The sequence below is a fragment of the Manihot esculenta genome, chromosome 2 (genome assembly GCF_001659605.2).
Source record: "Manihot esculenta cultivar AM560-2 chromosome 2, M.esculenta_v8, whole genome shotgun sequence".
NCBI classification, from domain to species: domain Eukaryota; kingdom Viridiplantae; phylum Streptophyta; class Magnoliopsida; order Malpighiales; family Euphorbiaceae; genus Manihot; species Manihot esculenta.
In genome coordinates this window covers 16,867,456-16,894,592 of record NC_035162.2, presented here as the reverse complement: position 1 = coordinate 16,894,592, position 27,137 = coordinate 16,867,456, and the positions used below count along the sequence as shown (strand labels likewise).

At 31.8% G+C, this 27,137-nt stretch overlaps 2 protein-coding genes across 3 annotated transcripts; one reads left to right on the top strand and one right to left on the bottom strand.

Moving 5' to 3' along the window:
• Nucleotides 1–310: 310 nt before the first annotated feature.
• Nucleotides 311–16,795, bottom strand: LOC110609923 (hydroxypyruvate reductase). 2 transcript variants are annotated; one of them, XR_006350072.1, is made up of 11 exons: nt 16,472–16,795; nt 16,233–16,367; nt 15,982–16,126; nt 15,736–15,863; nt 14,813–14,884; nt 11,753–11,879; nt 11,555–11,679; nt 10,880–10,921; nt 1,116–1,328; nt 438–609; nt 311–398 (listed from the first exon to the last, which is right to left on the bottom strand). XR_006350072.1 is itself a non-coding variant. In XM_021749765.2 (10 exons), the coding sequence occupies exons 1-10, from the start codon at nt 16,763–16,765 to the stop codon at nt 541–543; spliced, it is 1,350 nt and encodes a 449-aa protein (XP_021605457.1). In that variant the 5' UTR covers nt 16,766–16,795; the 3' UTR covers nt 311–540. The 2 variants fall into 2 exon arrangements, 1 of the variants encoding a protein (XP_021605457.1); XM_021749765.2 differs by having other exon boundaries at nt 311–609.
• An 8,149-nt stretch (nt 16,796–24,944) lies between these two features.
• LOC110609924 (thaumatin-like protein 1a) lies at nt 24,945–25,790 on the top strand. The gene is made up of 2 exons (XM_021749766.1): nt 24,945–24,999; nt 25,123–25,790. The coding sequence occupies exons 1-2, from the start codon at nt 24,945–24,947 to the stop codon at nt 25,788–25,790; spliced, it is 723 nt and encodes a 240-aa protein (XP_021605458.1).
• The last annotated feature ends 1,347 nt before the right edge of the window (nt 25,791–27,137 follow it).

Below are 27,137 nucleotides of genomic sequence, written 5' to 3'. Positions count from 1 at the left end.
ATTTTAAATAAATAAGAGAAAAATTATTATTAAATTTCTAAATTTTTAAAAAATTTATTAGTTTATTTTATTTAAAAATTATATATTTAAAATATTTTTGTATTTTATAAAATCAAATTCTTTGATCTTTTATAAAAAAAAAAAATCAATTAATCTATCTTAAATACTTATATTATTTAATCTATACCATTTTAACAATATATATATATATATAAGTTTAAATATATATACTATTTAGTCTTAGCAAAAAATGACTAACGATTATTTTAATAAATTATTAAATAATTTAATTTTATAAAATATAGAAACATTGATTTTAATAAATTATTGATTTTATGAAATTGCCCATCTCTAACATCACAGCAGCATATACACCATAACCAACCATGTTATTGACTGCCGGTTTAATGCATTGACTATCATCACAACACTCGTCCATTGGGCATTTATTGAGCTACCTAAGAAGCATTAGAAAGCAAACATCTCAGAAGGCCTTAGCTATTGAAGATTGGATCCAAATCATAGAGGCTATGTAGTCGATCAATTCACAATCTCTATGCCTGTCCATGGAGTGCCTGCATGAAGTTGAAGGGCAACATCCCCAACAACCTGCAGTTATGTGCAATCAGTATTTTGAAGAGAGAAAAAACAGGCAATGGTTAGCAGGATTTATCTAATCTAAAGATATTCAGACAAAGCCACAATGACTCAGAATTGCAATTACCCATTTGGTTCAAAGGTGAAAATATCTAAATTACAGCCATACTCTTTAAGCATGGCTCATGTCTGTGCAAGGTCTAACATAGCTTTTCGTTTTTGGAAATGTGTTTTTGTTCCCCCTTCTTATGGTTGAACTTCAACAACTAAGAATTTCCACAGCCCTCAGAATCAGTGAACTTTAAAGACCAGAATTGCAGGTCGATTTATATCTTTGACAGATTACAGCTCTAGCAAGGAAGGAAAAAAGGTGGCTCTAATGTGACATTAGAATTTGAGACCTACCAATGAATTGACAGTTTAACTCTCCCAAAATCTGGACTTAAATGTCCAAAGCAAAGTAATAATACTGGTTAGACGTTATTAAATTAAATCTCAGAAAATTCGAAGATTCATACCTTAGCCATGGATCTGTAAGAATGTTCTGTTACACCTGCTACATGAGGAGTGATTAGAACATTGTCGAACTTTAAAATTGGATCATCAGGATCAAATGGCTCAGTCCAAGCAACATCAATGCCCAATCCTCCCAAGTGACCTGACTTAAGGTGCTGCAGAACAGCCTCATAGTCCAGGAGACCCCCTCGAGCAATATTTATCAATAAGGCACCCTGAAACAACACACCGAGTGTTTAATATAACTAGATAGAGACAATATAAGGATATTGAGATGCATCAATTATCCAAGAACATTGTTATTCATTCATCATGGTAAAACAATCAAATCTTAAAAGCAAGTTTGGACTTCATTGCAATAAGCAATAACAACTTTACTTTTACTTGTCCTAAAGTTAAAAAGGCAACCTACCACAAAATAATTAGAAAAAAAAAAAAAACTCCAGAGGGCACACACATGTCTAATTTAAGATGCACTGGATTCACCCTTTTCAAACAGGGAAAAGTTAAGTGCAATTTGCATTTTACAAGAGATGTAGGTTCGTAAAGAAAAAAGGGCAAAAAAGAGAAGAGAAGTGATCTGAACTTCTTGGTATCATTTAATAAAGGTTATTGTGCAAAAACATTAACACATGCAAAGTAATATTCTGTATCAGGTTCCCTTTCAAAAGAGTACTGTGAATACCACCTGCATCTCTGTACTTGGGAGAAAAGTTTTCTATCACAAAACCAAGAAGTTTTCAAATATATGGAATTAGAGCTCTGAATGAAACAATCCTAATGCAGTAAAAGTAGCTTCCTGAAGTGGACTGCAATTAACTGTTGAGATACTTTCTGTAAAAAGCCTAGATTTATAGTGAGTGTGTGCATAATTAGGGATATAATTGGAATATGATTAGATTATAATTAAGAAATTAATTTATTCTTGTAAGTAGTATATATACCCCAATTGGTTTGAGGAGAATCATCAAGCATCTTTCTCTTAAATTCTCTGCTTCTCTCCTTTTTTATTTTAGTTTCATCTCTGCTTCATAATGTCAGAGCTAAGCCTAAATGTGAGTGGTAGATCTGCCACCTTCGTTTGCCACCTTTGTTTGGAGACTTTCTGAAAATCAGTTGGTCTCACCACCTAGTCCACCAATCTTGCTGGCCTCCAATCGGCGACCCTGTGGAGCGCCGCCACTAGAATCGGCTCCACGCTTGCACCGGAAGCCGAGTGCATGAACTGCTCTTTAGTGACTTTTTCACGCCGGCGATCCTTCCTCCAGCATTGCCGGAGACCGGCGACTCCAGCCCACTCGGTCCGGTCACTTGCCTAGCTCTTCTTCACAGGTCCCTTGTGAACAGTAGCTTCAGATCTACTGTTCAAGGTCGCAGATTCTCTTTTCTGCAAATTCAGTCCCTATGGCCCAATCAAATATTGCTCGTTCTGGTAATTTTTTTGCTTATCTAACCAAGTCTTTACCCATTGGTTTATGGATCCTCAACTCTGGTGCTTCTGATTATATCTCTAGTAATTCCAATCTTTTCTCTACTCTTGTTTCACCTTCTACACCATTTAAAGTCACACTAGCTAATGGTTCACAAACTCAAGTTAAAGGGATTGATATCTCCTTCCTTCTATCCCTTTGACTAATATTTTATTTACTCCGGAAAGTCCATACAATCTAATCTCTGTTAGCAAATTGACTAAAGATCTTCAATGTTCAGTTATCTTTACATCTGAATCTGTGGGTGTGCAGGGCCGGAGTATTGGGAAGATGATTGGAGCAGGATATGTGTCACAAGGATTGTATTATTTTTCCACTTCTAACTCTCCAATTGCTTTTACGTCTACCACTTCCTCTGAACTCATTCATAGTCATTAGGGACATCCAAGTCTAAACAAGTTACAAAAACCAATTCCTAATCTCTCTTCCTTGCCTTCTTTAGAATGTTAGTCTTGTCAACTTGGGAAGCAAACTCGAGCTTTTTTTCCCAAGCAAGTCAATAATAGGGCCACTTCTATGTTTGACATTGTTCATTCAGATATTTAGGGTCAGATTAGTACAACTATGGGATTTCAATATGTTGTTACTTTTATTGATAACTTTTCTTGTTGCACTTGGTTTTTTCTGATGAAGAATCGTTTTGAGTTGTTCTCTATTTTTCAGAAGTTTTATGCTGAAATTCATAATCAATTTGGTGTTCAAATTAAAATATTGCGAAATAACAATGGAAGAGAATATTTGTGTTCCTCATTTACTCAAGGTATTACTCACCAAATTTCTTGTTCTCATACCCCACAACAAAATGGGATTGCCGAGTGAAAAAATCGGTATTTGAAAAACAGCCTGCACCTTACTCCTATATCACAATGTTCCGTTGCAATTTTGGAGGAAGCAGTTACTACCTGTTACTTGATTAACTAAATGCTTTTCTCTGTTTTGCAGTATCAAAGTCTTCATTTTGTTCTATTTCCTAATTAGAATTCCACCCAGTTGTCTATGCGTGTTTTCGGATATTATATGCTTTGTTCATAATCATACTCCTAACAAAGACAAACTCCAGCCCAAACAAGTTAAATGTGTCTTTCTCGGCTATTCACTGCTTCAAAAAGGTTACAAATGCTATGGTCATACTACTAACAAATATTTTGTGTCTGCAGATGTAACCTTTTTTGAAATCTCTCCTTACTTTTCTTCTAGTTCAACACACAAAACCTTTGTTCCTAAAGTTTTGCCTATACCTCCGACTCTTATTTCTCTTTTGCCTCAAGCGTGTCCATCTCCCACTTCTATGCCACCTCTTCAGGTCTATCCATGTCGGCCTCACCCACCTGCTAATAACAATAACATTTCTCTCCCTGATGCGTATTTCTAATGACTCACCTCCCGTTCCATCATCACCTACTTCGGTCATGCCTTCAACAGCAACAACTACTCCTCCTCTTGCTCTTCGAAAAGGTATTTACTCTTTTCGAAATCCTCATCCCATTTATAATTTTGTGAGTTACCATCGTTTGTCTCCTTTCTATTATGCTTTTGTTTCTGCCGTGTCTGTTGTCTCTATATTCAAGACAATTAGAGAAGCATTGGATCATCCTAGTTGGTGTAATGCGATGGTTGAGAAAATGACTGCTCTTCATAACAATGAAACTTGAGAACTAGTATCCTTACCACCTGGCAAGTCTACTGTTGCTTGTCAATAGGTTTACACAGTTAAGGTGGGACCTAATGGCAAAATTGATTGCCTTAAAACTCGTCTTGTATTTAAAGGCTATACACAGATTTTTGGGCTTGATTACAGTGATACTTTCTCTCCAGTAGCCAAAATAGCTTCTGTTCGCCTCCTTATCTCATTGGCTGCAATTAATCACTAGACCCTGCATCAACTGGACATTAAAAATGCCTTCCTTTATGGAGAGCTCGCTGAAGAAGTTTACATGGAGCAACCTCCAGATTTTGTTGCTCAGGGGAGTTAGGTTTAGTATGTCGTCTTCAGTGCTCTTTATATGGACTAAAAGAGTCTCCAAGAGCATGATTTAGACGATTCAGCACTGTAGTTCAACAGTTTGGAGAAGTAATTCTGATCATTCTGTATTTTTTTCGTTATAATGGTGATAGATGAATCTACTTGGTGTCTATGTTAATGATATTGTCGTTATAGGAAATGATTATGATGGAATCTCTCAGCTTAAGTAATATTTGTTCAGTCATTTCCAAATTAAAGACCTAAGGAAATTGAAGTATTTTTTGGGGATTGAAGTGGCACAGTCTAAAATAGTACTGCGATTTCTCAAAGGAAATATGTTTTGGATATATTAGAAGATACGGGCATATTAGATTGTAGACATGTGGACACTAACATGGATCCAAATATCAAACTTGTTCCTGAATAGGGGGAGCCACTTAAAGATCCTCCTAGATATAGAAGATTAGTTGGCAAGCTCAATTATCTCACTATCACGCGAATAGATATTTCCTTTGCTGTAAGTGTGGTTAGTCAATTTCTTCAAACCCCATACAGTACTCACTGGGATGCAGTCATCTGCATTCTTAGATATATCAAAGGAGCTTCAGGATAGGATATTGACAAGGGTCACTCACAAATTGTTGGCTATTTTGATGCAGATTGGACAAGTTCTCCTTCAGATAGACGATCTACTTCAGGATATTATATTATGATTAGAGAGAATCTTATATTATGGAAAAGTAAAAAACAGGGTGTGGTTGCAAGATCAAGTACAGAAAACAGAATATTGAGCTATGCCTCTGGCAACATGCGAACTTATTTGATTGAAGCAAGTCAAGCAACTCCTTCAGGAATTGATATATGGCGATACTGACCAAATGAAACTGATATGTGATAATCAAGTTGTTCTCTATATTCATGAGAAGACGAAGCATACAGAGGTGGATTGCCAATTTATTAGGCAAAAGATTGAGTCGGGATGCATTTCTACCAACTTTGTCAACTCAAATAATCAACTAGCTAATGTTTTCACAAAATCTCTTCAAAGTTCACGAATCGAATATATTTATAACAAGCTTAAAGCATATGACATGTACGCTCCAACTTGTGGGGAGTGTTGAGATACTTTCTGTAAATAGTCTATATTTGTAGTGATTGTATGCATAATAGAGATATGAATGTGTGATATAATTTGGATATAATTAGAAAATTAATTTATTTTTGTAAGTAGTATATATACTCCAAAATTGGCTTAGGGGAATCATCAAGCATCTTTCTCTCAAATTCTCTATTTTCCTCTTCTTTTTCATCTCTGTTTCATTAATATTCAAGCACAAAGGCAAGAAAATTTAAAAGCCAGGAAAGGGTGCTTCTTAACTCTCATAGAAGTGTAGGAAGGATGTTTCTATTGAAACAAGAGAAGAAGAGAATTTGAATTTTGAAGACTTGAATTAGGGGGGTGTTTGTCTTAGCTTATAAGCTAAAAAAATTAATTGGGGGTAACCAGCTTTTTATTTTGGTGTTTATAAGCACTAAACTTATAACCTGGTTTAACCAAACAAGTAATTATATTACCCTTATTTAATTTTAAAACTTTACCATATACCTTATTTAATTTTTTTTTAGTAATTTTAATAATAGGTGTGCTTATAAGCTATTTATTGCCAAATATGTCAACTACTATCAGTCATTTATAAGCATTTTAACCAAATGCATAATTGTTTAAAATTTTAAATGCTTATAAAGTTCAAATAGCCAAACATCCTCTTACTTGATTATTCCCTCAAGTATCCAAGTATAAATACTACTATATACAAAGAGCTAAGAAAGGTGTGTTACACAATTACAGGCACATTTACAGGTATAATCACAGCACATACTGACAGCCTGTTATCACTCAAATCATATTGCTTAATCACAGCTAGAATTCTAATAATTTCAGTGTGTTAGCCAAGCATGACTGCTTGTAACACAATTACAGGCACATTTACAGGTATAATCACAGCACATACTGACAGCCTGTTACCACTCAAATCATATTGCTTAATCACAGCTAGAATTGTAATAATTTCAGTGCGTTAGCCAAGCATGACTGCTTGATTATAGGATCTCATGGTGTTTGTCAATCCCAACAGTGCCAAAAACACATGGAAAGAGGACTGTTTTATGTCTATTATACAGCAAGCATTCTAAAGATACAATATTTTTAAATACCTTTATGCTATATTTGGATACCAACATTTGAAATTCATGATTTGGATTTAGTTTCAATATAGATTATTAAGAAATTATGGATTTCAAATTACACCATTTCACTTATTAAAAGCTTCTTAGAGTGAATTTAAAATAACTCTATTTTATAGATCATTTGAAATCCACATGTAAATAAGATATTCTCTATGTTTATAAGCCTAATATATAAATTCATCATTCTAATCAATTGAAGAAAACATATAATTTTATAAAATTCAAATTTCATATTTCAAATCCCATCCAAACACAAAACAACATTTGCAAAATTCTAATCAAGAAAGACAGTTTTGTGCTGACATCACACAAAAAAGAGTCTAAGGAGATTAATGCCTTTGAATTTAGTGCCTATTCAGAGAGCTTGAGAATTCCAAGGAGTCAACATAGCAGAAAAAGCAGAAACCATAGCCTAGTGTTTTATCACTATCATCTTTGACTTCATTTTTTTTATACAAGGTTTATGATCAAATAATTCCAGCAGTGTAATACCCGGCTAGACTCCGGTATCGGAATTCCTACCGTCCGGTGGAATCTCGGGAGTCGGAGACTTTTAGAAGGGTAAAACCATGTTTTTATAAAATGTTTTAATGTAATTTATGTTTTTAAGCAAGAAAGAAAATGAGTTTTTGCATGAAAATAGCATTGGAGGAAAACTCGGGTTCGGCCGCCGAACCTCAAGTTCGGCCGCCGAACATGCATGCGCTTCGGGAGTGCTTTAGGCCCCTGAAGACATAAGTGAGGGAAGTCCAGGTTCGGCCGCCGAACCTTATGTTCGGCCGCCGAACATGGCATGCATGCGGAGGCACGTTAGGCCCCCGAAAGTGGCCTGGCCAGCCACCTATAAAGGGGTCCCCATGTCCGAACGGGTGAGCTTTTTCTCCCCATTTTCGGCCAAGGTGAGTCTCCGCCGCCCTCATGCCGATCTTGAGTTCTTCCTTCAAATCTTCCATGATTTTTATGAGTTTTCACCTTTGTTTTGAAGATTTTTAAGCAAATAGCAAGTTTTGGAGCTTGGAGGTTCAAGGAACTCGATCTCTCCCATCTTCGAGTTAGGATCGTTTTTCCTCTTGATCTTCAAGAGGTAAGAGCCTATCTTGAGCTCACTATATGTTTTAAACAAGTTTCAAGTTGATTCTTGGGGTAGAAATGCATGCTTAGGTTAGTTGAGCTTTGTTAGGTTTTGTATTGTGTTTATGGATAATGTAGGTTGTTGAGTTGCTTTTGATGTGTTGTAGTTGGGGTTTAGGATAGTTTGAAGCCCCTAGGAGCTTATGTATGTGTTTATGTATGTTTTGGTTGAGTTGTATGCATGATTGAAGGTTTTGGGAGGCAAATGTGCATAAGAGCCGAGTTTCTGCCACTTTGGGTGAAACTCAGGTTCGGCAGCCGAAGGGACTTTCGGCCGTTGAACCTGCCTGTGGAGGCAAGCTTTCAGCTGCCGAAGCCTGCCCCCGAAAGTGGACTTTCGTCTCTGGAGGGGACTTTTGGCCGCCAAAGGTGCCGCCGAACATGCATGAGTTTCGCCTCTGGAGAGAACCTTCAGCCGCCGAAAGTGCCGCCGAAGGTGCATGACTTTCGGCTCTGGAGGGACTTTCGGCCGCCGAACCTGCCGCCGAAAGTACCCTGTTCAGCCCTCCTTTGCATGAATTCTTTGATTGTTTTGAGGTGTTTTAGGGAGGGTTTTTGGGGGATATTTTAGAGTCATGTTCTAGTATGTTTGGTCCCTTATTTGAGTCCATATGTGTAGGTTCGGACCCAAGGAACCGAGGACCCCAGCAGTGAGTCAGCTGCTTCAGTTCATTGTCAGAGTTAACCTGAGGTGAGTAGAATAAACCTTATGTTTTAAATTAATGCAAGTTTTAGCATGAATCATGCATCACGAATGCCATGTGATATAATAGGTTGTTGCATTAGAATCCACGAATATGTTGCACTGCATTCTTTGTTGTGGATGTGGGTGAATGCTGTATGATCCAATTAGTCCCTGAGGAAAGACCAGGACCCCATTCTACGGCCTGGCACGATATGAAAGACCAGGACCCCATTCTACGGCCTGGCAAGGTATGGAACGCGAAGACCAGGTGCCCAGATGAGGCCCCGGGGCAAGGGTAAGTAATGTTATGATATGACAGGAAGACCAGAACCCCATTCTACGGCCTGGCACGGATATGATGCTGGGACTATTTGGTGACAGGTTTACCCTTGATGTGATTTGTCTGTGATATGATGCATTACATGATGGCATATGTTTTAAATGTTTTAGTATTCTGCTCACTGGGCTCTAGTAGCTCACCCCTTTCCCTATATCCCTCAAGTTTGCAGGTACGGGCTAGTTCAGGGAGTCAAGAAGAGTAAAGTCTTGTGAATTGTAATAGTTAGATGTGGACATGATGATTTGTAAAAAGATGTAAGGTTATGATCAGTCATGTTATGTAATATTGATATTGAGGATTAGACTTGTGCTTGACCATAGTATGTTGGTTAATCCCATGTATATACATGATCTATGTTTTATGATGTCTATGTTCAACCAAGCTTGATGTTTGATGAGATACCCCATTGGAGTATGTGATGAGGCTCCAGTGTGTGGTTTATGTTTATATTTATGTGCATGCACAGGTTGAGCTTGGTAAAAGAAAAGAAAAAGTTCTCATGTTTATGTATATGTGTGATCATGTATGGGATTTGACAGGTATTCAGGATGTATGTTTAGCTTGCTACGGGTCCCGGCGACCTTATGTCGATCTGGATCCTAGCGTCGGTAGCGGTCCGGTTTCCGGGTCGTTACAAGCAGACAACGCAAAATAAAAGAACTGAGCAACTTGCTCAAGCCCTCATACATATACCCCTTGTTTGGAATGCAATTCTTGCAAGAAAAGAGTTGAATTCTATTAATAGAATTCAATTCTTTTCAATTCATAAAAGAATTGCTTTGTTTGGAATAAATTTTAAATGATAGAGTTCAATTGAATTCATTTTATTTTAAATAAATTAATAATAAATTTAAATTGATTTATTTCTTTTATTATCCTTATTATTTTTAAACTAAATATAAATATTCATTTTATAAATAACAATTATTTTTATCATATTGAAAATATTTTTGAACACCATTATTAATATTTTTACAATATTTAAAATCTGAACTTTACATAATTTTTTTACCATTAAAAAAATTTAAATTAAAATGGACACTTTTTAAAAAATTTAAAAAAAATAAAAAAAATATATAATAAATTTTTAATATCAAATTACAAATGTATTAAATATTAATACTTAATATTAAATTAAATTATAAAAAAAGTTATTAATTAAGAAAACATAAACAAATTGAAGTTTAAATAAACAAAAAATAAAGGATATAAGGGGAGAAAAAAATGGAGTTTTCAAGGGCTAATTAAGTAATTTTAATACAAATTGCATTAAGTAAAATCATTTCTTGCAAAATCCTTAAAATTTTGGCAAGATTTAATTTTAATTCAAAATCAATCCTCAGAATAATTCAAGAGAATTGAATTCTTATATTCTTAGTTTTGCCAAACACAAAAATTAAGAAAAAAGAATTCAATTCATTTGAATTCTTTCAAAATTTGTCACTCCAAACAAGGGCATAACCAAATAAATAGGAGAAATATATGATTTTCCAAGAAAACAGCATTTTAATTTCAATTCTAGTTGCAAATAGACATTTCCCCATCAGTGTTTCAAGTTCCAAATAATAAGCATACATTTCAGACATCTCAAGAAAGAAAATTGAAAAATGTGAACCATGGCTTTAAATGGTCCACCAACTTGCCTATCATAGGCTCATAGCATACTACAGAATAAGTTGACCCATAAATCATTATAGTAACATGCATTAATAATATCACTAACCTAAGAAATAATTTGCTCAACATAACCCCACATATTTTCAGTTAGAGCTATGCCTTCTTAAAAGTATTCAAATTTTGTGGGAGCCCAACAGACAAATTAAAAAGAAGCATGCAAATTTTAGAAAGAAGATCACAGAACAAACAAAAAAAGACTTTCTTGCATAAATAGTGGCTCATGCGTAACAAACCTTTCTCATTGAGGATATGAATGATCTGTTTACAACACCTTCCTGAAAATTAAAATATTAAAAATTGACTTAGATGATGAACCATCGAGCATAGACGCATAGAAAGCATTATAAAGTAAAACAGGCAAAGTTAAACTATTAATTTCCAACTATATATCATTATTTCAACCAAACAACATAAAAGATAAATTATTTTGTAATAAAATGTTTCCCTCATAATAGTTTCTATAGGCAGGTTATTTTCTATGAAATAAATGGACACTAAACCTCTAAAACTATTTGCTGTCAACTGCACACTAATACAACACCCTTACAATATATCTGATCTCAACATGGTGTAATTAAATATATCATATTCATCCATTCACTTATTCAAATAGACAAAAAGTGAGATAACAGATAGATGGGTAGATAAAAATAGGACCACTGTGAATTATAATAAGAGAGATGTAACGGGATCTTTTATCAATAAGGGCCAGGAGTTATACATAAACAAGAAAAACAATGACATTTTTTGTTGCCATGCACTCACTGTAAATTTGTTTTCTCTAGAATTCATTAGCATTAGGTATTCATGCTCAAAATAACTACACAGCGCAGCCAAAATTAAGGTGAGTGAATAGGATGTCTTGCAAACAACATGAACTAATAGTAACAAGAGGATCAGAGTCTTACTGTCTCTTTATTCATACTCAAGCAACAAACAACTATATCAGCATTGCTAGCAAACTCATAAATATCACCATGACTACCCTTTCCATCAACCAAATCATCATTGAAACCATTCTGAATGGGAAGCCCTGAAGATGTGAAATAAGTTAATGAAATACATTCAGAAATGAATTTGCTATGCTGCAGTTAATAGTTCTGTACCGCTTGGTTGATTAGAAACTTGTAAATGTGAATTCCAACTCCGTTTTGTGGCAATGATTTTTACACCAAATGGTCGTAAGCGCTTTGCCAATTCAATCCCTATGTTTCCAAATCCCAATATATATACCTGCTCAAGAAAAGTGATCATAATATCCCAAGTAACAAACAAGATATGATAATGATTCAGACCAACTTCTGATTAGAAAGTCCAGCAAACTATAAACTTTGGTAAGACTATGGCACTAATTGAGTAAGAATTAGTTAACCAAAATTTGTACGTCCCAACTGCCTTTAATGTAAACATCTGCAGACACCTTTCCCACCACCAATCCATCCAAAACAAATAAGAGAGAAAGAGAGTGAGTTTGAGATTGCAGTTAGTAAATTTCCCACCAAAATTCCTCCAATAATATGTAGACATGGCTGAAGAATGAATCTTTTTTCTTTTTGAGGGGATGGGGAAGCCTTGGGATTTGCAGGATACAGAATAATCCAAACTTATCAAGAGGGAAACTTGTCTAAATTTTAATGTGTAATTTCTTATAAAGAAATATGGAATCAAAATGAAAAGCAGATGCAGATCAATGATGTCAACCTAGCATGTGTAATTTAAATTTCATGGAGATAAGTTGTTCTTGTTGTAAATAAGAAAATAACAATAAAGAAAGCAAGAGAAGGGAATAATAACTCTCACATATATTTTTGTGATTTACAGCTTGTCTATATATACAAAATTCTAAAATAGGAATATTAACTTTCACCCAGACCTAACTCACCCTAAAAGCTAGCTCAAGAGGGAGGAGTGCCTATGACCCATATAAGGGATACATTACCCCCTTTCTACAACCGATGTGGAATTCAATACACCCACTCACCCCCAGAATTTTACTGGTGCGTGACATATTTATGGGATGCCTAATATCGAATGGGAGACTTTAATACCATGTTAAATTTGGGCCAGGCCTAACTCACCTAAAAGCTAGATCAAAGGGGAGGAGTGCCTATGACCCATATAAAGGGCACATTACCCTTTTCTACAACTGATGTAAGATTCAACAAGGAAAAATCACTATGCAGGAATGAATGACAGCTATTAAATATAGGAATAAACCTAAAGTAAACTGCAAGCCCTAATATTATACTACTGTGAACAGTCCCTCTGAAGATAGTGCATAGATACTCACATGTCCATCTTGCAAACCAAAACATGGAAGGACTTACTGCCAAGTTCTTTGGTGAAATTATCAGCTAGTGCTTTCTCAAGACACATGAGAAATACCCAAAATCTCACATCTCTTCCTTGATGAACTTTCACTCAATCTCAATGTTGTTATCCTATACTAGATTATGAGCAACGGTGATAGCAACCGTAACAGGTCGACCCAAATTGATCCAAAATAACTTTTGAACCCATTTTCTACTTTATCCCAAATGGTTAACCAAGCTATTTAGTAGTTTCTGAGCTAGATTATATAAACCTACTAATTTTCCTAAATGTGGAAGATGTGGGATTACAATCCCCACAATCTCCCCCACTTAATTTGTGACGTCCGCGTGGCAACTCTACAATACCGAATCAGATACTATTGCTAAGCCGGGATCGGACTCTCGTATTGTGGTTCAGACTCTCGGATATTGTGGTTTGCTAGTGCCTCGAGCGACTCCACCTCGTTTCGCACGGATAGCCCTTTCTTTGCAAGTCCACTATCTCCGCACAATTTTTCTGACCTAAAGTCAAAGCCAATTGTAGCAGTTCGGTCCAAATTGATCCAAATAACTTTTGGATCCATTTTCATATTGTCTCGCACAGGTAGTCCTTTCCTCGCAAGCCTACTACCTCCACAATTTTCCTAACCCAAATCCAATTGTAACAATTCGACCCAAACTGATCCAATCCAAATAACTTGTGGATCCATTTTCATATTGTAGGGATTGTAATCCCACATCGTCAAGGTATAGGAAAATTAGTGGGTTTATATAACCTAGTTCAGAATCTAATAAATAACTTAAATTAATCATTTTGGGCCAAGTAGAAAATGAGTCGAAAATTTATTTGGGTAAGTTTGAACTGGGCTATTACAGCCGCCTTCTATTCCAGTATAAAGAAGACAGATTTTTCCCTTCTGATCTAAATTCATGCATTAATTTCTCAAGCCATAACAATTCACACATGCCATGGGTCATATGTTCCGTATTATAGGAGAAGAAGAATAATAAAGAGTTAGTTGAAGGGAAATGTAAGCAACAAATGATTAGTTAGTTTTGGAGGGAAAAGTAAAAGCTGTTGGAGAGGAAGTTACTGTTGTATAAAGGCAGAGGATGCAACTGTACAGACTCATTCAGAATGTTAATCAATAAACCTCTCTTCCCTCTCATCTCTTCTTTCTCTGTTGCTCATCCCTTCTCTAATTTCTTTTCTCATCTCCCTCTCTTTCCTATCATTCCAATAGCCATAGAACTGTTACCTAACACATAGCTCTATGCTTGGCCTACACACTTGATATTGTTACAACAATCTGTTTTTTACTCCAAGTAAGTAAATTCCACCTATATATATGCCAAAACACACCCATTATCAGGGGATCCAGCCGAATTTAAATCTATAAAGCCTCCTATATCTTTAGGCAACCGTGTTTAGGGAAGAGTAATCTCTGTTCTTGGAGCAGACTTTATGTGCCTTGAAATATGAAGGATAACATCTAGATTCAGACTCATTTTTATCCAAGAAGATAAACAGGTATTCAAGCCTCTCTCTCTCTCACAGAGTCTTCAGGTTTAATTTGCAGAGAAAATCTTAGTGCCAGTGTACCAGAGTTGAGTCCTAGTTTCATTTGTCTGCTAGTAAATTGCATTGAGGTTAATCAAACTCTCTAAGTCCTTTTAGGCACCATTGCATCAGTGACTTTATTGACAACTTATTCATTCACTTGATATACAATTGCACATTGTTAGTGAATGGCAAAAAAGAAAAGAATGCATCAATCAATATTCAGTTTAAGGTATGAGACATGTGAAAAAAACAACTGTTCCACCAAAGAGACATGGAAAATTGGTACTTACTGTCTTGCCAAGTAGCGTTTGACCAACTGGAACTCCAAGCTTTTTCTGCTTTACAGAAAGCTGCATCTCATTCTGTAATCATAACACAAATTAGTGATGCAATAAGTTCCTACGAAAAGTAGCAAAACAAAGCCGAAGTGCAGGTAAAGTGTAATGGCAAGATGCATACAAAAGAAAAAAAAATGGAAAAAAGCCAATCCAAAAAAAGTAAAAATAATCTACTTATAGGAAAACAGTGATTGACAAACAAAAACAAAACCTGGTGCTGACATGCATATATATCAGGAAAGTTACGTCCTAGTAGGGATGAAAACAGAATGACAAGGTGAGAGGAAATATTGTGATGCATAAAAGGAGGATGAATTATCGAAATCAAAGTGCACGCAATCTAACTGATCGTTCATTCATGCCAAAGCATTGTGCTTTCACCTTATAGTAGTTTGAGAGAGAATAGTAGCTATCATTCAGGAAATTTATTGTGAAACGTCAAATGAAACTGCAGCAGAGGCTAAACATGAACTTCCAATAGATTAGAATTCCAATAATATAACCAAAGTAATTCATTGTAAGATGTGATGAATTTCCATGACAAGATGCAAGACCCACCTCATTATGTCCAGAATCAGTGGAAGCATATCATTCTAGAAATGTAATGCAAATAAGAAGGTAAAGGCTGAAGAATGAGATTTCAGCGCTTAAAATCTGATGACCATAGTGGTGACTGGCACTGTAAAACTTTTTACAATTTTTTTTTCATTTTTTGTCAATCGGCATTTTACAATTTTCATCATTTAAAAAGTTCAGCAGCGAAAATCTGTATTAGACCACATATTGCTTTCATATTGAACTTGGCAGGCACAGCCACACAAAAAGCACAAAGTAAATTTTAATTTTTTACCCTTTACAAGATTAAATAAATTGACCTGCTTCCTGAGAAGGCCCAATATAAAGTATATAGCCATTTCAGCACATGATGCTGCATTTCCTGTATTATGACCTGGAATTCTAGCAACTTTGATTCCACATCTTGTAGCAGCATCAATATCAATACCTTTAAGACACAAATTTTTTGGAAGATATCAATTTCATTGGTAAAAAATACTCACGTTCAAGCACATGCATGCCAAAATCTCAACAGTATCAATATAAAGCCACAAATTGACAATTACCATCTAGGCCAACACCAAACTGCATTATAAGCTTCATTTGGGTAGCACGAGATATACAATTAGAATCTAGCCGCATAGTTTTGGAAACACAAATATCGTACTTCTCTATTACATCAGGCACATCAGAGAGCGGAACATCATCAACCTACAAGATTTGCAAAAGGAGAGCTTAATGCTTTCTGGGATTTTCTTGGATGCCTGTTTTCTTTGGAATTAGTGCTAAATTAGTGTCATGCAGAAAAGCAAAATACCTGGATAAATGGGTACTTTTGCACGTATTCTTTAGTGTAAATATGCGAAGCAGGAAAATGCGGCCCACAAAAGAGAACTCGGGTGATTTTCTTGTCATCTTTCCCCGCCATTTCCTCCACTTCCCAACAATGTCTCTGCAACAGAGGATCATGGAACTTAGATTGTCATTGAATAATCCCCAGAAAAGCAAAAACAGATAGGAGTTGCAGAGAGGAGAACTACAACGAGTTATACTTACCCAGAGGATGAAATCGGCGGCGGGGTGAGGGGAAGAAAGAGAAAGTGAGCGAGCGAGCAGGGTGGGCGGAGTCAGTTTTTCTTTGTTGTTTTTTTCCTCGAATTGCTCGCGAGAGGCAAAAGCAGAAACTAAAAAACTGAAAAAGGAGTAGGAAAGAGACACGGAAGTTTCAGTGAGAGAGAGACAGATAGACTTGATTGATTGTATTGAGATTTGGGCTCCGCTCTTGTTCCTAAGAAGTCTCGTGCTCAACTTCAACATGAGATCATTTTTTCTGCTGAAATGATATGGCATTTTTATATGGCTGTGCTAACAGTGCAAAGCTTTGTTGGGTCTGACTTTAATAGACATGTGCATTGTTCATATCAGGTATTTTTTATACCCGATCCTACCGAAATTTAATAAAATGGATATGATAAGTTAAAATAAATAGGTTTGAGTTTTAAAAATAATACCTATTGCGGGTTCGAATCGAATTTGAGTTTTATATACAGGACTCTTTATCCGAATCCGTATATAAATAATTAATTTAATATAAAAAATATATTTTACAATAATATTTATAAATTTTTTATATATTTTTATTTAAAAATTTAAATTTAAATATTCTTTAGAAATATTAGATTTTTTAAATAAAAATTATTAATAAAAAATATTTTTATATAAATTATTAATTAAAATATATAAGATTAAACATGTTCGGATTTTATTCGGATAATAATAATCGGATTTGGAACGAATTCGAATAGTTTAAATTAATTTTTAATCGGATTCGGAACGATTTCGAATATTATTAATATAAATCGAGTTCGGGTTCGGGTTCGATAGTTTAATTTTCGCGAATACCCTACCCGTTTACCTCCCTAATTGTTCATATGTCACTATGGAAGAGCACCGAATATATTGAGCATAAAAAAAAGTTATTTTGTACAATACTCTTGATATCCATACAATTCTATTTTATGAAAAATTGTATATAGATAGTTTTTATAGTACAAATTGCTTCACATTCATTAAATATTTTATAAATATATTTGACGTGTAATTAATTATTAAACTGATAATGTGACTAAATTTTTCTTCTATGGATTGTTATCATCATATTGATTATATTGTAGTTTATTTTTTCTTCAATTCATGTTATAAACTTTGCTTCTTGCAATTCAATTTCTTACTGGTAAAAAAAAAAAAGATATCATTTTTTTCTTTTTCGTGTAAATCAGCATTTGGCTATTTCTTGCAATTAAATTTTATCATGTAAGAAATGTAAATTCACTGATTGATATTGTCATCAATCAGTATAAGTCTCTCAAGCAAATCTTAATAATCATATCTGCAACAATATTTATCTAATAAAAAATATACTAAAATGAAATATATGAAAGTCAAGAGCAATTATCGAAAATAGTTATAATTGAAACTCTAATTTTCCTATAATTTTACAGACAATATATTGCGAAGAGCAGCATACATAGCAGCAGAATTAGTTCACATTCAATAGACCGAAAGCTTATATCATATGCAAATCTCACCACTGCCAACATAGCACGTGCCTCCTATATAAGAGGAATAATAAACTTGTATAGCAATATCATATAATTTTTTTTTGTACTATCTTTAGCCACCATAATAATAGCATTTGGTGAAAACTAATTCATTCACACCAAATCACAATTAAGCTTCATATGCTTTTTAAGGAAGCTTTAGCTTAATAAGATCTATATAGCTGAAAAAGAGAAGCAACAAAGACACCACTTTATACGTGATATATTGATTGGATCTAGTTGTACAAACTCAAAAATATATTTATTTCTTTTTTTTGTAGATATATCATAAGATAAGTATAACTAGGATCAATAACAGAAGGCCTTCTATATCCATCTGAAACCTTTTTACTAAGATTCTCCACCATATTATGAAACTAAGAAAGCCCACAGGATCATGTTTACAAACACAGAGACCAATGAGTCAGACTGCTTGGGCATGAAGTACTAAAAAAAACATGCTATAAGGTTTTAAACAAAGATTAACAAATGGAGCATTAGTCATCCAAAATTGTGCCAATTCCAAGTCTACATGTGGCACTTAGCTTTCCCCTAAGACTAAGTCAAACTTACCACCAAGTTCCAACCAAGCTCAACTCAAGGAGCTACAAGGCTACGAAACTCACCGTAACTCAACTCAAGAAGTTCAAGGTCAAAAAGTGACACAAGAGGAAGCAAGACACCTCGGAAACCAAATTACTAGAGACTAGTAACACATTATGGAAAGTTATTATAGGAAATTTTCAAATTTTGAGGACTTAAAGAGATCATAAGCACTTTCACATATTTGGGTGTATACTAAAGGTAGATAAGGGTGTAGATATCACTTGTTGAGTAGATAAACTACACATGAACTTTCTATAATCGGACTACATTGTGTTAACCATTATGTACATAGTGCTAAACAAGAGAATTTAGCGTACTAATAAGGGCTACCAGGATAGAGAAAATAGCCATAACTTGTTGATGAGTGTATAGCCATTTCACCACATGATGATTTTAGTCCAAACTACTATAATCAATTAAATCCGCCACCCTATTAATGCAAAATGGATGAGTTAGGACTAGTCAATTTAAAGTTATCTAACTAGGTTAACTATGAACCTAATCAAATGGAAGTACTCTAACCATTCCCAATATTCATCCTAGTTTCCAACTAAAGAATGTTTCTACCGGCCAATAGACTTCGCTAAATCCATGAGCTACAGTGCCTGTGACCAACCTGCTAAAAAAAAAGATCCCAGAAAATATAATCATTTTAAAACCATTACCCATAAGCGAGATGGATTATAGAGAAGTCTCCAATACTGATTTCCATACACGTAAGGTTAGAAATTTTCAAAATCTTAAATCCTACCCCACCTTATAACTTTAATTGATAGGAGTTCTGCCAACTAACCTAATATATTTTCTTAACTTTCTCCTCACCACTTCACCAAAAATTTGATAACAAACTATCAAGATTCACTGAAAATTTGATAACAAACTACCAAGAACCCAACTATCCGACGTTAGAAATCACATCTAAGGCGTACCTATGCTAACAAAGAAAAAGACTTTCTACGGTTCGGGCTACCTCGAGCCCCAAGAATAATTTCAATTTTCCTAAGTTTTTCATATGGAAACAGCAGGTCAAGTACTCCTTGAATTTTTGTACAGCAGAAAGATCATTTTCTACGATAACTAGATCATCAATATAAATAAGGACAATCAAATGAATTGATCAAATGTGAAGAATGAAAAAGGAGTAATATGAACATGATTGTTGAAATCCATAGGCTCATAAAGAGGCAGCCATTAGAATCAAACTGCTTCATTTTACTTGACAAATGAATATTACAGCTATTAAAATGTTACTATTTAAAGTTCCCCATAATTAAAAAGAAATAACAAATATTACTAAAAAAAAAAGTGACAATCATATTTTAATTAAAAGAATAAGTTTCTAATTAAAAAAATACTTATATTTCACAATAAAAAAGTAATTCATCGTTAAATATATTATTGCAAAATTTTTTTAGATTTTTTTTTCCAAAAATGTTGATAAGTTGTTAGAAATTACTAGCAAAATTCTTATTGTCAGTATTTTTCATTTATTTTTAGCTTTTTTCGTGAGTTTAAAAGTTAATAAAAAATAAAAAAAACTTAGTGTATACATAAACACTACAAGATTTAAATTTTTAGATAAGGATTATTAAGATAAAATATTCAAATATTAGATAATCATGAAAAAGATCATTTAATTGAACAATTGGTACTCACTCTCACCAGACTATTCCCTTAAAGTGGGAGGTCAAGGGTTCGAGCAGTGGGGGAGGCGACCTAATTCCCAGAGGAAGGAATTGGGCCAAATCCACTCGGGCTAGGGCGGGCCGTAATGGCTCCCCCGAGGGACAAATCCTGCCCGGAACCCGTGAGGGTGAAGGGATGTTAAGAGCTGCTCACGACGCCAGTGGAAAGCCCGAGGTGGCAAGAGGCCAGGCGAGGGATAGCCCTGGGCCGTGAGCGGTAACAGTGCCGTGCGAGAAGGGTCGGGCTGTTACAAGTGTAAATTATTTTTAAGAAATTTTTTAAAATATTTTTTAATATTTAATAAAATTTAATATATTTAAGATGAATATAGTTGAAAAGTTAATAAAAAAAATTATATTTATTAATATATATAAAAAATAAAATGAATAAAAATATGGGATGGAGGAGTATTAAATAAAATATTTTATCTATTACTATGTAAAAAAATTATTGGATTAATAAATGTCAATCGATAATAAGTTTAAATTATTATTATTAGTTAATGTCAACAAAAATTATTAAATATTAATATAGATAATTAATTCAAATATTATATTAAAAAATTATAATTATTAAAAATATATTAATAAAAAAATCAAATATTTACACTAATTCCCGTATATATTCAATACTTTAAATTTTAAATAGTAAAATCAAATATTTTTAATTTATTACAATTATAGTTAAGGAGACTAAATTAAATTTATATAAATTAATACTAAATTATCATATAGTCTTTAAAGTTTTATATTTTTAATAAAATATATAATTTTTTAATTTAAATTTTATATTAAAATTAAATATTTTTTATTTATTTTATACAATATAAAATATATTATATTAAATAAATATTTATTACAAATAAATTTCTATTATATAAAACATAATAATATATATTAAAATATTTCACTCAATGTTTATACTTAATATTATAAATTATTATATGTATATTATTTATATTTAAAAAACTTTATTTTCTATCAATAATATTTTAAATGAAATGAAATATTACATATTTTAAATTGTGAAGTTTTATTTTTTTATATTTAAAATTTTTATTAATATTTCTTATAATATTATAAAAGTAAAAATAAAGAGTGAATAATGAGATTAATAAAAATAATATTATTGTAATAAAAATATATATTTAAGGATTATTTATTATTCAAATAGAATTTGGGGATTATATTATAATTTACTATTAATTATATAAATTCAATTTAGTTTTTTTAATTACAATCGTAGCAAATTAAAAAAGTCTGATTTTACTGTCTAAAATTTAGAGAATTATATATAAATATGAATTATCCTAAACTTTTAGGTTATATTATTCAATTATTCTTTAAAAAATAATACTCTTTTAATTATTTTTTGAATGATAAAATTAATACTATAAAAAATAATATATTAGAGAAATAATTTATTATTTATAAAATTTAATAAAAATATAAAAAAATAAAATAAAATTATAAATACATATAACATACAACACATATTTAAATAACGTGCAACACAGGTCAAACAAGCTAATTATTTTTATTCTCTTATTATATGATAAATTTTGAAAAGGGAAAACTAATTGATTCCTTTATTTAGATTAGTATGTGTGAATATGGAAATCTACCTTTCACATAATTTTTTTTTTTCTGAAAATTACGCTATTTTTCATGACTGAATAGACCTCCAATTCTTAAAACTCTTTACTGTCCAAATCTGTAATTCCATTTCATCTCAATCATATACTATAAATACATATTATTTTCTAATTTTTCTATATTTTTTAAATATAATTTTAACAAACATACGGCTTTATTTTTTGCACTGATTTAAGTGTTTTTTGATTAATTTTATACTTTCTTATATTTTTTCATAAAAAATCATATGAATGACTGATTTAATAAAAACAGTGAGAAAATTATTAAATAAGACTTATCAATAATTTGGACAAATCTATCGGCTGATCTGTTTTATAGAAATAAAATTTGTCTATAATCTCTAACCGAAACTGATAATAATCCCGTTAATATTGGAGCAAATACTTGCCCAAACTTTTTGGCAAACTAACAATTCGCACCAGACATAGACAGGAATGTGATTGATTCAAAATTTTAAAAAAAAAATCAGATATCATTTAAAACTACGGAATCTCAATTGACTTAAAATTTAAAAGAAAAATCAGATCTCATTTAAAATTGTGAAATCTTAATTGACTCAAGATTTAAAAGAAATATCAGATCTCATTTAAAACTGTGTAATCTCATACGATATTCTCCCCTTTAAATGCGGCATAATTTCCTCAATCAATTAAAGAATCTCTTCTCAAAGAAATAAATTAAAAAAATCTCTCGTTAAAACAATTAAAATCAAAATATTTAGAAAAATTTGGTAAGGATTTTGTTAGGGTTCAGCTGTTATAAATTCTTGCTAGAGCAATAGTCGCAAATCATTTTTCTCTTCGGTTGATTTCTTTTTTTTTCTTGTGTACTTCCTTACAGGTATGTATAGGTTAAACTCTTTAGTTCTGCTTGAAGATAGATTGAAATTTTAGTTTTTTCATAAATTGTGAGATACAACCATTATTATTTATTATTTATTTTTTTAATATTTATATAATTTTAATTTTTTGTATTATTATTATTGTTTTATTATAGGGTTTGTTGTTCATATTTTTAAAATAATATATTGTTAATTTGAATGTTTGAAATTCATAATTACTTGAATTATTCAAAAAAAGTAATAATTAGTGTAATTCACTAAGTAATTGCATGATTTATAACGTTATTTAATTTATTGATTAGAATTGGATCTCTTTAATTATTAAAATGATTGATAAATTAAATTCAATATAGTTTGAACTATAACGTCATTTAATTTGTTGGTTAGAATTGGATCTATTTAATTATTAAAACGATTGATAAATTAAATTCAATAAATATCTTTTTATATTATTTATTAACTAGAATTAATTATCAAATATTTTTTAATTAATTTAAGCTCTAAAAGATATTGGTTTTATAAAGCATTTTTATAACTAGAACTGATGTATAGCGTATAAAATGAATAAAAATATTTTTATTTTTATAATTAATTTTTAAAATTAAAATAGATCATAATCTTCTACTATAATTTATTTGGATTGATTTATTTTTTTTATTTATTACTTTTTTAAATTATCTTTTTACTTTAATCCAATCATCATTAAAACTTTTTTTTCTTTTATCGTTTATTTTTTAGTTGTTGAACGGGTAAATAGGTATGCAATTTATATTTATTAAATTTAAATAGATTATTTTTATGATTTCAGCCCATCAATTTTTTTTATATTTTTAATATATCAGATAAAATAATTTAAAACTTTTTATAAATTATATGTTTATATCATAATCTTTTAATTTTAGATAATTAAAGTATAACTATAACATTAATCATAACAATTCTCTTTATTGAAACGAAAGAATTTAATTTTTTTTAGGAAAAATTACTTTGTAGTCTCTGAGGTTTAACATAATTAACACTTCTGTCCCTTTATTTTGGCGACCCAACACTTAAGTCCCTCACTTTCTCTTCCGTCCAAATTCGTAGTCCTTCCGTCCAAAATAGCCGTTTGGGACACGTGAATTGACAAAATTAACCCTCTTCTTCTTCTTCTTCTTCTTCTTCTTCTTCTTCTTCTTCTTCTTCTTCTTCTTCTTCTTCTTCTTCTTCTTCTTCTGGAATTTCACATTGAAAGAAGGGTATTTTTGGAAAAAATCATCACATCTCACTTTTGACTCTTTGACCAAACGGTTTAAATGGACGGAAGGAATACGAATTTGGACGGAAGAGAAAGTGAGGGACTTAAGTGTTGGGTTGCCAAAATAGAGGGACAGAAGTGTTAATTACGTTAAACCTCAGGGACTAAAAAGTAATTTTCCCTTTTTTTAACTAAAAAAAATTTTATTTAAAAAAAATTAAATTCTTATATGATTTTGCAAGAATTTATTTTTTACAAAATAAAAAATACCAAACAAAGGGTAATTGAATTAAAATTCCTAATGCATCTTGTTTTTACTTCTCTTAATCAAATATCAAAATACTACTTAAAATCAAAACCCTATAATTTTACTTGCTTTACTTAAAAATTCATAATTATTTTATTATCTTAATATTCATTTGCTTTTTTTTAATTCCAATCAATATTATTCAGTTATTTTATTTTTTACTTGTGTAAAAAATTTTTATTCTGTTTTCCTTGTATTTATTGTTTCATATTTCTATTATAAATTTTAATTATATATTAACAACTAAATTATACATTCATTAATTATTTAGCTAAAATGTTTGAAATATATTACATTAAAAATGGGTAAGAAAGTTGTTAAAAATTAAAATAAAAAATCAATTTAGAACCAAATCAATATGGTTCAATTCCGGTTTGAAATCAATCCAAAATCAGACCCTTGCTGCCCTAGCGTTACCCTGTTCACATCCTAGATTATATGGAAACGAAAACAACTTGCCAAATTAATTTGATTTTGCTAATCTAATCGCTCTGTTTTTCCAAATTTGGCACAATGGTTTGGCCTATATATTAATTATTTAACAACTCATTCACACATTCTCCCTTCAGAAATCAATCATAGCATTCTCGATCAGTCATGGAGATTACAGCAATATCGTTTGTTCTTCCCTTGGCTGTCCTCTTCTTCACAAGTAAAAACAATCATCCTTTTCTTTAATTTTTACATTATTTTCTTCTTTATACAGATATTTTAATAATTTTACTGTATACACTGTCTATGATTAACGTAAGTTCTCTTCTTTATTTGCATGCAGATGCTCGCGCCGCCACCTTTACCATCACGAACAATTGTCCTTACACTATATGGCCGGCAACCTTAACAGGTAGCGGAACTCGGTTGTCCTCAACTGGTTTCGAGTTAGCCAGCAAAGCAGCATTGCCTCTACAAGTCACTCCTCCATGGAGTGGCCGTGTATGGGCTCGATCTGGTTGCACCACAGACCCTAGCGGCAAGTTCACATGCGCCACTGCTGACTGCGGTTCTGGTCAGGTCCAGTGTATTGGTGGTGCAATCCCACCAGCTTCTCTTGCAGAGTTCACCATAGCAGCTCCTGGTGGAAAAGATTTCTTTGATGTTAGCCTTGTTGACGGCTTTAATTTGCCTCTTTCGATAAGCCCACAAGGGAATCCTGCGTGCAGTAGCACGAGTTGCCCAAGCGATATCAACGCTGTTTGTCTGCCGGAACTGGCTGTCAAGGGGGCAAATGGAGCTGTCGTTGCTTGCAAGAGTGCTTGCTTAGCTTTTGGTCAGCCGCAATATTGTTGCACCGGTGATTATAATTCGCCGGAAAAGTGTCCTCCGACAAGTTATTCAAAATTTTTCAAGAGCCTGTGTCCTCAAGCTTATAGTTATGCTTTTGACGATAAAAGTAGCACATTTACGTGTGATGGAGCTAATTACCTTATTACATTTTGTCCATGATGTTGTACGGCTTAGTATGTAGGAAATGGAAATGTAATAGTAATAGATTCTACACATAAATAAGTGGAAAACTCACTTGTGAATAATAATAATAAAAAAAACTCTCAATTATTTAGATTTTAATATATATATATAATTAAAATTTAAATATAAATTTTTTACTTACAAAAAATTGATAAATATTTGTATTATTTAGGGTGACCATTCAATCATTTCGCTTCAAAACTGAACCGAATTGAATAAACGGAAAATTAAAATTTTGGTATTTATGAAAATCAAATCAATTTTGATCAAAAATCGAATTGAATCAGATTGATTTGATTCAATTCGATTCAATTCAGTTTGATTTATTTAAATTTTTAATAAATTTTTTATTTTTTACACTTTATTTTTGTATTTTAAAATTTAATTAGAATATTTTAATCTTAATATGATCTAATTTCTCTATATTATTGAAAATAATGTACTATTATCACTAATCGGTTCGGTTCGATTTTTTTAATTTTTTTTATTAAAATTAAACCAAATCGAAATAATTGAAATTTTTGAAATTAAAAATCAAACCGAACTGAAATGAATAAAAAGCCGAATTGAATTTTCAAATTTATTCAGTTCGATCGATTTTTTCGATTTGAACCGAATACTACTCACCCTAGTATTATTAAATGTTTATAATTTTAAAATTTTAAATTTAAACTCATTACATATATAACAACTTATTAATATGTTATTAACATTAGAGAAATTAGAAATGTTTGAATCTTCACTTATTTTTCTTCATTTTAATTGAACTAATTAAGCTTTTAAGTATAAAAAAAGAAAGTGATACCCTCTTTATTTAACATTTTATTTTTCTACTTTTAGTAATTTTTAAAATTTTCATTTATTTTTCTTCAATTTGATTGGAGCAATGGAAGTTTTAAATTTAAAGGTTATTACTATTTATTTATAATTAATTATAACTTTGAAAAGCTAAATTTAAATTAAATGCATTTATATCTATCAATAATAAATAAATCTAAATTAATGTTTGAGAAATTAAAAAAAGTTTATTTTTTATTTGTTTTTAATTTTTTTGAGGTTAAATGAAAAAAAAAATAAATATTTTTTTTATTTATTTATAACTTTGAGATTTAAATTAAACTATAATAATTCTTTTGAATAAAACATATAACAACTTTTTTTTTTTGAATCAAACATATAACAACTTATTAGTGCCTTATTAACATTAGAGAAATTAGAAATGTTGAGTGTTTGAATTTTCACTTATTTTTCTTTATTTTAATTGAACTAATTAAATTTTTAAGTATAGGAATTTTTAGTATTTTTTAATAATTAATTTTACAA